We start from the raw sequence: 13,212 nt of genomic DNA on the forward strand, positions 1-13,212 counted from the left end.
GGGATAAAAACAGAATATATAATACACAGTCAACATTAGCTGGAGAACACTGGAGCTGGAAAGGGTGGTTAGGAGAGAACACTGAGCCACACACCTGGCAGACAAGCAGGAGCCAGGAAAGCGTTCTTGGGTTTCGATGCATGCAGTTTCCAAAACTGGTTGACAAGTTGCGTAATGAAGGCGTACCCTTCCTCTCCTTCACTGGTCTTCACAACGTCTTTGCTATCATCAATGTCTAAAAACAAAAGATTTAGGTTCTTCCCAACATATGTAAACTGGTTGTACATATGAACTATAGGGACCCCCCCATACACTCACCTGTCTCTGCCGAGAGTAGCTTGGATTCTGTATAGTGAACAAGGTTGTTTGGGCGCATGATGGCGATGGAGCGAGCGGTGATCACCAGTCTCTGGAATACTTCTGGATCCAAGTCCTTTCCATCGTGAGCGCAGGAGTTCAGACACTGCACAGCGTTGCTGAGCAAAGCTTGATCCTGTGCAAAGCAAACAGAATGTAACTAAACCCGGCATCATACAGGGAGGGCTGCAGAGCTAGCACTGAACCTGGGTTATCACCTTATGGTTGTGGTACGCAGAGCGGCTGGTGTGCAGACTGGCCAGGAGACTCTTGGTCTGTAGCTGGACACTGGATGGTGTCGGCATAGACAGCAGAACCGTCGCCAGTTCCAGAGCTGAAGCTTTGTTTTTTTCCTATGAGATATAAGCAGGATGTGAGTTAGCATGCTACAGAGCGGAGGCAGTGCCATATAACCTAACATTAACCACCTACCTTCTCCGGCACCAGTGCAAAGGCAAAACAGCTTTCCAGGGCCTCCAGAGAGCTTCCCACCAGCCTGTACGGATAATAAAACATTGTACTGTAAGAGGCTATAACCCTCAGTGATGCCTGCTGCAGAGCCTGAGAACACCAGGATGGCTTTACTGTGTTAAGGCATGTCAGGTAAAAAGGTCACAAAGGTGAAGGGTTAATGCAAATAAACAAGTGCCTGGGTGCAAGCCGAGCCACTCAAAGCCACAGGCCTGGGCCAACCCTGGGCTGTATTCTGCTTGTGTTCATTGCTATTCCAGCTTCTGTGACTTCTACCTAAACATTGGGCCTGTTTGATCTGAAAATAGTGGGATGTTAGACTCCTAGCCCAAGCTTACCAATCATTAGCCACCATTCAGTACTCTACAATGCCTAGGCAGGACTGGTCTACAACTACCGGGTTACCCCGACACCACCATGCACTTGGGGCCAAAAACTCAAATAAGCGCAAGAGGGACACCAGCGGGGACTGCGCACACTCACTCGTGCAGAGTAAGGAAGACTTACTAACCGGTCCAAGATGGTTAAAGGTTCTGGGTCAGAACTTTACAGGAGCAAAGAAAAAGAACAAAAACAAAACAAAAAAAAAAAAAAACATGTGAAGCCATGAGAGCGAATGGGGCTCAATGCAGGGTGAACCCCAAAATGTGCACAAATCATTGTATGTAGCCAGTGCTAACCCAGCTCCCATTACTGGCTCAGTGGGAAACCTCTGATGTGATGGCCACCCCGGCGCTCACCTCTCAATGACTGTGCCGTTACTGGAGGGCGGTGCCGATGTCTCGCTGTCTGTGGATCCATTGCCTTGATTCAGGTTCGCAGGGCAGACGCTGCTCACGGAGGCGGTGGGGAACTCCTCAGGGGGCTCGTCCGGCCACCCAAACTGCTCCTTTGTCTTCCCGTATATTTTAATGGCATCTATCATAGTGACGCCAGCTGGATCCACCGAAGCTCCGACTGAAATGAGGGCGTGAAACGGGCACAGAATTAGGCGTGTGCAAAAAATTAAGGAGATAAAACATCCCCAAACATTGCAAGACTACTCAGTACAGTCTTACATTGCTAAAGTACAACACAAAGGAAATGTGCAGAGATTATCCTCAAGTGTCCAGCACCTACACGCTATACCGGAGACTTATTCAGGATCCTCAGCTATTTATGGTGAAGGGCCGCAGATGGCGCCTCGCTCTCTCTCCGGAGGGCCCACGTTTTTTGTGTGCAACACACACCAAGCTAGATCATTTCAATGGGTAGTTTGCAGTTAGTTATTTCCTATGCCTTTCTGTTCTCACCGCATTACAGCTGGTCTCCAGCAAGGTAACAGATTTCCAAAGAACAACATTACAGCAAGAATCTTTCTTTCAAATCAACAAATTTTAGAAAGTATTGTAGATTTTTCTTCCAGTACTTATCAGCTGCTGTATGCCCTGCAGGAAGTGGTGTATTCTCTCCAGTCTTACACAGAGCTCTTTGCTGCCACCTCTGTCAATGTCAGGAACTGTCCAGAGCAGGAGAGGTTTTCTATGGGGATTTGCTGCTGCTCTGGACAGTTCCTGACATGGACAGAGGTGGCAGCAGAGAGCACTGTGTCAGACTGGAGAGAATACACCACTTCCTGCAGGACACGCAGCAGCTGGTAAGTACTGGAATACTGGAGATTTTTACAACTTTCTAAAACCAGTGGATTTGAAAGAGATTTTTTTTGCCGGAGTACCCCTTCAACACTGAGAAGGCGCTGTACTTACTGAATATTGTCAGCTTCTTATCAGCCTGGAGCGCTTCTTCTCGTGTAAATGGGAAATCAAACCATCGTGCTCGGCTGAGATTGAGATGCATTGTGCGGCCGAACATCTCAATGTAAGAAGGTGCTCTCTCGATAGCCTGCGTGCCGATCTGCAGCCGCATCCCTGTCATCACCATGGTGCTGTTGTTATTGGTGACCTCCACAGTAAATCCTCCGGGCTGATGTGAAAGGACAAGAAATCATTAGACCTGTGGATGGAGCATGGTCTGCGGACGTGAAGCGGATAGGATACCGTATTCTCCGTACCTTGGTGTTTGCCACGTACATCCCGGTAGAGTTCAGACGATGCTTTATTTGCTGGGCGTTATATAACTGGAGCAGATCATTCCCACCAAACTCCACATCCGTAAGCTGCTGGTTGTGCTCAAAGAAATCGATGGGAAAGGTCACCTGACTGGAAGCCCGTGTCACTTCAGAAGGAAAAGAAACGGCTGCATTTAACCTCAAAGATATGCTGCATGTGCTGCAATGTGAGGAGACGCTGTGAGATACTCACTGACAGCCGCAGGCTTGCGCTTACGGACAGGCTTCATGATGCTGATGCTGCTGCTGGGCTGCAAGGACGGCTGGAGCCAGTAGGACGTGTTCTCCACGTTTGCCATATAAATGCGCAGACTGCCATCTTCACAGAGAAGGATCATGGTTGTCCTCTGCTGGTCATTGCTAGCTGTGTGCCGGATCGCTACCATATCCTGAATCTGAAAACAAGGAAATTACAGCACACTTATACAAGAACATATACACCTATGCACTATAGGCTGACCGCCATATTGTGGAGAGGTTGTAATATAAAGCGACTCTGTACCCACAATCTGAACCCCCCTAAACCACTTGTACCGTCAGATGGCTGCTTTCCATACAGGATCTGTCCTGGGGTCCGTTCGGCAGGTGATGCATTTGTTGTCCTAAAAAACTTTTAAACTTCATGGGGTTTGGTTTGCATGGCGGACTGAGAGGATGCATCTGGTTGAGCTCTCGCTATCTTGACTCCTTATCCTGCCATTTCTCCTTGTGCCTGTCACCCCATAAGTGCCTGTGCAGCTGCTCAGACTCCCCTGCCTGGACAGAGCGTATTAAGACTTGCCTGAGCTGCGCCGGGTGAGCTACGGCCCCGTTCCAGGAATCTGCGGCCTCCCTGCCTCCTCGCCCCGGCCGCCATCTTGCTTGCTGCTCCTATGACGGCGGAATCCGGAATCCGCCCGTGCATACAATGGTATCTATGGCACGGGCAAAGAGGCATGCGGCCGTGAGCGCGTACAGGTGACGGAATTCCGCGGAATTTATCCTTGACAATTCCTCAGTGCGAACCCACAACTGGTTACCCCATTCTCCTTGCAGTCCCTTACATTCACTCAGTAGCCCACCTTGCTACCGAGGCTCAGATGAGTAGAAAAAGGGGTGGCAGGCATAAGACCTCACAAACCGTGGTCACTACTGAGCGGGACATTATGGCCACCTCACAGGCTAAAGCTGAGTCGCCGGCCCACAATGACGCTACAACGGAGGCCAGCTCTTCTGAATCCTTGATGCAAATTAGAGCCAAGGCAGCACGGGGCTAGAACAGTTCTCTAAACCGCATTCTCCTGAACATTCTCCGCCATTACTTTCTAACACTGAATCTAAACTCAAGTCGTGAGGATCCCTTCCTCTTTCACTGCTCGGGCGGATCAACATTGTAAAAATGATTTATCTCCCAAAAATCACATATCTTCTACATAATTGTCCTACCCCCCCTAACTCTTACATACTTTAAGCAATTAGTGTGCTACAGGCCTTCTACAGGCAGGGACAGTGCCCTCGGTTTAGCCTCCTTACATTGCAGGCCCCCAAAGACTTTGGTGGACTTGCTGCTCCTACGACCTGGCCTCGCAGCTAGTCTATGCCCACTGGTGGCTCGATGTGGATTATAGCAATGCAGCCTCTTCTCTCTACAGGGCTCTCTTAGGTTCCTATGAAGGACTTGCAAATGCATTATATAGGTAAAGGAGGGTGGGAGATGCCCCTTTGCTTCCAGTGAGAGCAGTGATGGTCGCCTGGGCTCAGGCACAGAGGAAGTTACACTGCCCCATCCCATATCTCTCTCCCAAAACTCCTCTGTGTCTGAATCCCCACTTACCATGTTTTGATGGGCACCCTGCAATGGGTTACTGGACCTCTAGGGGGCTTAAAAATTTGGGTCAAGTGTTTTCTGGCCCCTCTGGAATGGCTTCCGCTGGGGAACTGCAGACCCTGCTTAATTGCTCCCCCTTGATCTAGTCCGGTTTCTCCAGTTGGGACGGCTGGTGTGGGCTGAGTTCGGAACGGGAGATGTTACCCCTAGATAAACCCCTAACAAATATATAGGCTCTCCTCCAGTCGGCAAGCCACAAACCTTACGATCAAGCTTATGCCAAATGGTTGAGTAATATCCCTGAACTTTCCACTGATGATTGGGAAGATGTCACCGATTATTTCCTGACGTCGCTGGTGAGTGCGCGGGATGTCCTTGTAGAGTATCGGTTTTTACAACGGGTCTATTTCACACCTGTCCGTTTAAAACGACTAGGTTTGGCAGCGGATGATACCTGCTTTTGTTGTCAGGGTGATGATGGAGCTTTTCTACACTCATGTCCTACAGTGCTGCCTTTCTGGTCATCTGGTCATCGATGCTGTTGTTCCTGCACCAACATTTTGCCTTCCCACGGATTCTGTCACCCCAAGTTTGCTTACTTAGAGTCATTGACACTATTATATTTGGCACGTACAAGCATCTTTTTTTCCGTATTTTGTGCAGGGAAGGTGGTGATCATGGCATGGAAATCTCCAGACACTCCCTCTCTATAACAATGGAAGTCTCTTGTTAATCCGTATATCCCCCTTTATATCAAAAACTAAATTGCCCCAAAAGTTTGATAAAATATGGTTGGACTGGCTGGCTGTGCCGGAGACGACTTCTTAAACACAGAATTAAATGTTTAGGACAGTTCTATTTACTGGCCGGGGGGTTGCAGAGTGTGTAGGGTGAATGAGTGGTGTGTGTATTCTGTGTGTACTTGACTGGCGGGCTGCAAGTTTAAAAATTGTTTTTTAGGACATTAACTGCATCACCTGCCGAACGGACCCCTGGACAGATCTTGTATAGAAAGCAGCTATCTGAGGGTACAAGCGGTTTAGGGGGTCAGATTGTGGGTACAGAGTCACTTTATTGTTTACATACAAGGCATCCCCCAAAAGACGTCCTACATTCATTGTTTCTTTGAACATGCTGTTTCTGAATTAAAGGAGTACTCCAGCGAAAATCTTTCTGCCACCAGTTGATTTGAAAGAGTACCCCTTTAAACTACTATGTGCATCTGAGGTGATGAGTGCCAGGTTTCCTAGCTTCTATATTATCTCCTCAGCAGCACACTATGAATACAGAAAAAGAAGAGCAGAGCTGAGCATTATATATATATATATATATTATATATATATATATATATATATATATATATATACATATATACATACACATACACACATATACACTCACCGGCCACTTTATTAGGTACACCATGCTAGTAACGGGTTGCACCCCCTTTTGCCTTCAGAACTGCCTCAATTCTTGGTGGCATAGATACAACAAGGTGCTGGAAGCTTCCTCAGAGATTTGGTCCATAGTGACATGATGACATCACACAGTTACCGCAGATTTGTCGGCTGCACATCCATGATGCGAATCTCCCGTTCCACCACATCCCAAAGATGCTCTATTGGATTGAGATCTGGTGACTGTGGAGGCCATTGGAGTACAGTGACCTCATTGTCATGTTCAAGAAACCAGTCTGAGATGATTCTAGCTTTATGACATGGCGCATTATCCTGCTGAAAGTCGCCATCAGATGTTGGGTCCATTGTGGTCATAAAGGGATGGACATGGTCAGCAACAATACTCAGGTAGGCTGTGGCGTTGCAACCATGCTCAATTGGTACCAAGGGGCCCAAAGAGTGCCAAGAAAATATTCCCCACACCATGACACCACCACCACCAGGCTGAACCGTTGATACATGGCAGGATGGATCCATGCTTTCATGTTGTTGACGCCAAATTCTGACCCTACCATCCGAATGTCGCAGCAGAAATCGAGACTCATCAGACCAGGCAACGTTTTTCCAATCTTCTACTGTCCAATTTCGATGAGCTTGTGCAAATTGTAGCCTCAGTTTCCTGTTCTTAGCTGAGCGGAGTGGCCCCCGGTGTGGTCTTCTGCTGCTGTAGCCCATCTGCCTCACAGTTGGCCGTACTGTGCGTTCAGAGATGCTCTTCTGCCTACCTTGGGTGTAACGGTTGGCTATTTGAGTCACTGTTGCCTTTCTATCAGCTGGAACCAGTCTGCCCATTCTCCTCTGACCTCTGGCATCAACAAGGCATTTCCGCCCACAGAACTGCCGCTCACTGGATGTTTTTTCTTTTTCGGACCATTCTCTGTAAACCCTAGAGATGGTTGTGCGTGAAAATCCCAGTAGATCAGCAGTTTCTGAAATACTCAGACCAGCCCTTCAGGCACAAACAACCATGACAACAACCATGCCACGTTCAAAGGCCCTCAAATCCCCTTTCTTCCCCATACTGATGCTCGGTTTGAACTGCAGGAGATTGTCTTGACCATGTCTACATGCTTAAATGCACTGAATTGCCACCATGTTATTGGCTGATTAGAAATTAAGTGGTAACATGCAGTTGGACAGGTGTACCTAATAAAGTGGCCGGTGAGTGTATGTATATATATATATATATATATATATATATATATATATTGCACAATATGGCCTTTACACTACTCCACCATCTGGACTCCATGGCCAATATCAGCCAGGACATGCAGTGACCCCATCTGCCGCAGTGGGTACACTTACTTTGGCTTTTGCTGGAAGCGTCTTAATCTCCTGGATGAGGAAGCTATCTGGTTTGACCATGACGACTAGAGGCACTCCAGTGGTCTGCTGAACACAACATACTAATCCGGGATGATTCATGACTTCAGACCACTGACAGAGCGCAGGCGAGGTCTTGCTTCCTCCATTGGAGCTGTGCCAATATAAAAGGAAGAAAAGAGAAAAAAAGTTCAGGCCCCAGAGCTTTCAGCTGCAGTGAGCCATCTGCCCAGGCCTGATACTGCAATGGTACAGCAGTGCTGTAAAGTGTAAACCTTTATATGGCTGATCAGGCAGAAACAGGGAGGAGCTTTAGCATCATCTCACCTCTTAATGTTGATAGGAAAGAGGAGAATTATCTCTAGTGAAGCGCGGTTTATGGTGGCTGCAAAGGATTTGCCCTGGCAATAACTGAAGAAAAGCATCTGAAGTACATGTGAGTAATACACAGACACACCACCACCAGCGACCTGCCCATTGCTATCCTGTAAGAGAGAACAAAACGGTCAGAAACCATGAAGGTGAACAGATGGGAAACGAGAGTGCTATGACACTTTGTACAAGTCACAGACCTTCAAGTCTTCATGAGAAACCTCCAGAACATTGGTAACATAGAACGGCCCATGCTTGGCACTGCTGGACTCCTCCATCAGCTGAGTGTACACGTAACCAGCGGACGACATGATCACTATAATGTTCTTCCCTTCTTCATTAAACAAGAAGGTGACATCTCTAATCTTAGAGCTGGGGAGCAGGAAGTAGAAGGTCGGGCTTAAAGCGTCTGTGGACAGATCATAAACCTAAGAATACAAAACAAATTTCAAGTTTAATAGACGGAATCTTGAGCACAGCGACCCCCCACCCCCACCCCGCTCACACATTGTCCAGTCTGTACTGCTTCTATAGGATCTCGCTAACCTTCACAAAATCAGCAGTAACAATGGCCAGCTCAGTCTGGGAGCCGGGTAGCCAGACAGCTTTAATGATGAAGTTGCCGGTGGCGAGTTGGGGATGAAGGACCAAGTGATCAGAAACAGATCCCGAGCCGCTGAAGGTCAAGACGTGACAGTCCTAGAAAGCAGTGAGAGGGGGATTGGTAAACGATTGCGGATAATAAACACAATAATTCTGATCATATTCAGCTGACCTTCAGTCCGCACACGGCCAGGTAATCCTCCTTGCAGGGGTTTCCTGTGAGGCTGAGAACGGTGAAGGGGACGGGTGCTGAGGCCAGACGTGTTAGGGTCAGCTTCCTTTTGCTGGAATCGGCCTGCTTTAGCAGTGCTGAAAGCTGCAACACTGTGATCTGCAGCAAAGACGGTAAAAACTCGGTGAAGCCATCCACAGACGCAGAAATTACTTCACAGTTGTGCACAGTGGTCAGGATCATCTTCAGATCACTCATTTCTATAGAAGACATCCTGATGCTTACCTTTCCCTTCTCATGGCTGACAGCTAGATGTTGCCTCCTGCCGTGAGGAGAGGACAGCACGCACATGGCAACCCGGCGCAGTACATGAGCGCTGATCAACTGGCGAATGGTCTGGCCCTGATCGCCGCTATAATTCATTCTCACATTCTCAAATGCTCCTTCCTGTGAGCCCAGGGTGGGAACCTGCAGGAAACAGACAGAGTTACATCTGGTCCAGTCACCTCACTAGGGGTCTCTCTGCCGATACCTAATTCCATGTTATTTTTACCATCAGCTGGTCGGTCATTTCCACACTTTTCTCCAGTGAGTGCAGCTGGTCCAGGGCCTGCTGAGCTCGGCTACTGCTGCCCACCGCCGACGCCTGCTGGAAGTTATTCCGTACGGCACTCATCAGGAAGTTCATCATATCCAGAATCAATGGTGCAAACGATACATTGGCCTGCAGAGGGGATAGATTGTAATAGTGGACAAAGTGTGATACAGACCTATAGGGTTTATTTGTGCAAGATGTCATCACTCCCGCCAGGTGTATGCGGAGTATGCCTCTCACCTGACACATCAGCTCCTCCCGGCAGCCCTCAATGTTGCGGCACAAGCTGCTCCTCTTTGGCTTCTCGTCATCTCCTTTGCCATCGCTGATTGTCACTTTTCCCTTGTCTGTGAGGGCAGAGCCAGGGTGACGGATGGCGCTTTCCGGCAATCGAGGTTCGCTCTGGAAGGCAGATTCCTTCATAGTGGATCCCATACCACTGCTTGGAGTTCTTTTTACCAAGGCCTAAGGGATAAGTGAAGTGTAAAGTAAATGTGGCTACTTAACACATTGTACACACATGGGATATTGACTAGACATGTCATAAGGAATGAAAAAGGAAGGGGGATTTAAAGGGGTTTCCCCATCAAGTAGACCCAACCCCGATTCACAGGACAATAACGGTGGTCCTACGTCCTCTCCATACGTATAGAGTGGCATATAGGCTCTATATGGGTCAGATGGAGAGGACAGTGCTTTGCCTAACTTCATATCATCCACAGTTCAGTGGAGCAGCAGTGCGCATGTCCAAGAGCAGCTAGATTCTAACGGGGTACAAGGGACACAGGTTCCACTGATGTGACAGTCCTCACCTTTCCTGCAGACAGAGAATACTAAATACATACATATATATAGCAACCAATCACAGCTCCTCTTTGCTTTCAACCAGAGCTGGAAGCTGAGCTGTGATTGGTTGCTGTGGCCAGTTTGCACCTGTCTAAATTTTACACTCTTTGATACATCTCCCCCATAGTATATAATCTGACTCACCATGCAGCTGCCATCTTCCTTGGCCCCGCAGTCACAAAAGAAGGAGCCATATTTTGCATAAGAAATTTCATGGTCTTTATGGCAGACCTTGGCACAGACTGTGCACACCCCGACCCCATCCACCATCTTGCACGTGTGACAGTGATACCTGTGAAAAGTACATCCTGTATTAGTGTAGCTACGTACCACGTCTCCGCAGACCGATAATCACATGCTCCACAGGTAATATCACACTCACCAGTGCTGATTCATGAACTCTTTTTGAGTGATTGTGAATGTACAGAGCTTGTTACAGAGCGAATCTTCATCCTAGATTAAAGGGATAAATCCAGGTGTCAGAGAAATCTGCTATACAACACGCTTCTTAAGAACTACGGAGCACAAATAACTTCTAAACCCCAGTGTGGCTGCAGAATCGTTGTACAGACACAGTCGTCACACCATGGTCCTCTGCAGCAATAAACAATATCAAGCACATGAGGCCTATTCACCAAACTTACAGAATCTTCAGCCTGAGAATCGTCCTCCTCCACGGCCAGCTCCTCCACCCAGTCGGAGTCGACCTCTATTGCTCGCTCTTCTCCATCCACAGGAAGGTGGCAGTGTCCCTGCCCGGCGCCGTGGCTCAAAGCATTGGTCACATCCGCTAGGTAAGACACTATATGACATGTGCACTCCAGTATAGTGACATGCTAAAGAAAAAAAAGGAGACTTACGACTTGTCTTTTCCATTAAGACAATAATCGATACACACAACATAATTCTCACCTTTCCTTGCATCACATTGTTGTTCAGTTTTTCTACAACATTTTTCTGGGACAAATATTTCTTACTGGAAGAGACATATGGGAATATTAGGAGACATCTTGTGTGTATACCCAGCAGCGTGTGTGTACACTTAGATCACAGAATCTCAGACTCACCATCTTGCGAGCCAGTCCATTGCGGCGCGGTGCAGCTGTAGATGTCCAGCTCCTTGTCCTGAACTTGCCAGAGTGGCCATCACCAGCATGAGTTCTGGAAAGCCAGAGCCATCCCCATTAGCCAGAAGATCTGTGGCCATGGGGATGAGGGTGCTGAGAAGCACGGTGCACACACCTTCCCCGACTTGGCTGAGGGACACAGAAAACAAACGTTAGTCGATAAATGATCAATTGGAAGACTCAGAAGGTGGAGACTACGGAGAAGGTGAAACGTACCTGTTCTCTCTTACAATGTATGCCGTGAGCAGCTGGAGGAGCTGACGGTTTTCCTGGACTATTTCAGTCTGGTCGGAATCCTTAGGAGGTGGAGTTGTCATACGGACAAGCCAAGACTGTAGTTGCGATGGTTCGACACAGGCCAGCTGGGCCAATGTCCCACAGAGACGCAGAAGACTGGGGCTTGGATTTTTTTCAGCTGTGAAGAGACAAGAGCGAATATGTAATGAAACACAGACGTTTCCAGAGCTTCCCCTCTGCATTTATAATGGACTATAGGTAGTTGTAAATCAGAAGTTGCTATCTGCTCTATTAGTCTGTATGAAGAGCGGTTGTAAAGACCAGCACTCTCCTCAGAGGAGACTTATCAACGTAAAATAGGGAAGGAGCCCTGGCCTCATTACCTATAGCTGGAACCATCTGATTGTCACATGACATCAATACAATCAAGAACATTACTCACTTAGCTGGAAAAGTTTTGTGAACAGCTTTAGGACTCTGTTGCAGAACTTGGCGGAGAGCGCCTCATTTGCGGTTGCCATCATTATTTGCACCAGTTCTCCTCTATATGGAGACAGAGAAGCACAATAAGCGGCAAATTCTTATCCCACACCCTGAACATATCCATGACATCACAACACTCACCTCTCAGTGAAGAATTCTTCCATTGCTTTCCGAGCCAAGCTACTCTCTAGCTGTTTCTCTAAGAACTGGAGACACTCCTCCAGGATGGACTCATCCAGGCCACTAAGTGAGATGGCAAAGTATGTGTGATCTGGCTTACAGATGATCCTATCCTCTAAAATAAAGGTGTCAAAGTCAGGCCCCCCAGCTGTTACAAAACTACAATTTCCATCATGCCTGGACAGACAAAGCTTGAAGGCATGATGGGAATTGTAGTTTTGCAAAAGCTGGAGGGCCAGAGTTTCACACCCGTGCTAAAAAACCCTAAGGAAACCTACCTGCTGGGGTCCGAGTGGCGGGCAAGGATATTATAACAACCAGTGATCAACTTCTCATACAACCGAGACAAGAACTCATCCGACTCGGCAGGTCCGAGCACTCTCTCCAGCGATGTGCTGCACAGTTCAGCCACGCTCTCCGTGCTGCTCTCCAGAAGAAGAGGAAGCAGCGACTGGATTAACTGGTGAGAATTTAGATCTTCTGGGCACCACCTGATTATACATAATCAATATCTGGATTAACGTCTTTCATAAGAATAAAGGGCACTGTGTGCGCTGCAGAAGAACTTACACTATGAGGTCACCCGTCAACCGAACGAGGGAGAGAAGAACATGCTTGAGGGAAGCAGCGAGGGACAGGCTGGGGCTGCACAATGTTCCCAGGTGGGCGGCCTGCACCGCACCAATGTAGCTTTCCGATGGAATAGTGTCATTGGCAAAGGCATTGCGCTACAACATAAGACAGTATAGTGTTTTATAAGTGCACTGTGACCAGATGTTATTACCTACATCATATGACCATCAGGAGCCACTCACCCAGGAGCCAATACTGGGGAATTCATTGGTGTGAATGTTGTTCCATGACTCACATAAGGTCTGCACAGCAGTAGGGAGATTCTGGATCAATACGGGGCCTGAGGAAGGACCATTAGTAATCAATCATTAGCGTTCAATAATTCCAGGATTTACTTCACCAATTCTATCCTAAAGATATTCACTTGGTGGGGATCTGACTCTAGGGACATCTGCCGATGAGTGAAGAGGCTGCTGTATGATGACCGTATACTCTTCAC

General features: G+C 47.9%; 1 protein-coding gene across 12 annotated transcripts in view; it reads right to left on the reverse strand.

Moving 5' to 3' along the window:
- UBR4 (ubiquitin protein ligase E3 component n-recognin 4) overlaps positions 1 to 13,212 on the reverse strand; it is a 66,525-nt gene that overhangs the window by 33,934 nt on the left and 19,379 nt on the right. For 7 of the 12 annotated variants that reach the window (XM_069947821.1, XM_069947816.1, XM_069947820.1 and 4 more), the window contains exons 26-53: positions 12,956 to 13,053; positions 12,711 to 12,868; positions 12,419 to 12,631; positions 12,102 to 12,203; positions 11,920 to 12,020; positions 11,457 to 11,655; positions 11,181 to 11,369; positions 11,026 to 11,089; positions 10,758 to 10,949; positions 10,496 to 10,566; positions 10,258 to 10,405; positions 9,508 to 9,732; positions 9,226 to 9,396; positions 8,958 to 9,140; positions 8,673 to 8,831; positions 8,444 to 8,596; positions 8,098 to 8,325; positions 7,853 to 8,010; positions 7,508 to 7,679; positions 3,129 to 3,330; positions 2,879 to 3,063; positions 2,574 to 2,790; positions 1,569 to 1,785; positions 1,340 to 1,372; positions 790 to 853; positions 576 to 710; positions 319 to 493; positions 95 to 235 (exon numbers count right to left, since the gene is read on the reverse strand). In XM_069947821.1, the coding sequence (XP_069803922.1) occupies positions 95 to 235; positions 319 to 493; positions 576 to 710; positions 790 to 853; positions 1,340 to 1,372; positions 1,569 to 1,785; positions 2,574 to 2,790; positions 2,879 to 3,063; positions 3,129 to 3,330; positions 7,508 to 7,679; positions 7,853 to 8,010; positions 8,098 to 8,325; positions 8,444 to 8,596; positions 8,673 to 8,831; positions 8,958 to 9,140; positions 9,226 to 9,396; positions 9,508 to 9,732; positions 10,258 to 10,405; positions 10,496 to 10,566; positions 10,758 to 10,949; positions 11,026 to 11,089; positions 11,181 to 11,369; positions 11,457 to 11,655; positions 11,920 to 12,020; positions 12,102 to 12,203; positions 12,419 to 12,631; positions 12,711 to 12,868; positions 12,956 to 13,053 (4,353 nt within the window). The remainder of the gene's footprint in view (positions 1 to 94; positions 236 to 318; positions 494 to 575; positions 711 to 789; positions 854 to 1,339; positions 1,373 to 1,568; positions 1,786 to 2,573; positions 2,791 to 2,878; positions 3,064 to 3,128; positions 3,331 to 7,507; positions 7,680 to 7,852; positions 8,011 to 8,097; positions 8,326 to 8,443; positions 8,597 to 8,672; positions 8,832 to 8,957; positions 9,141 to 9,225; positions 9,397 to 9,507; positions 9,733 to 10,257; positions 10,406 to 10,495; positions 10,567 to 10,757; positions 10,950 to 11,025; positions 11,090 to 11,180; positions 11,370 to 11,456; positions 11,656 to 11,919; positions 12,021 to 12,101; positions 12,204 to 12,418; positions 12,632 to 12,710; positions 12,869 to 12,955; positions 13,054 to 13,212) is intronic. The other 5 variants (XM_069947825.1, XM_069947819.1, XM_069947826.1 and 2 more) reach the window with 3 other exon arrangements.

This window comes from Dendropsophus ebraccatus, chromosome 12, assembly GCF_027789765.1.
Source record: "Dendropsophus ebraccatus isolate aDenEbr1 chromosome 12, aDenEbr1.pat, whole genome shotgun sequence".
In the NCBI taxonomy this organism is placed as follows: Eukaryota; Metazoa; Chordata; class Amphibia; order Anura; family Hylidae; genus Dendropsophus; species Dendropsophus ebraccatus.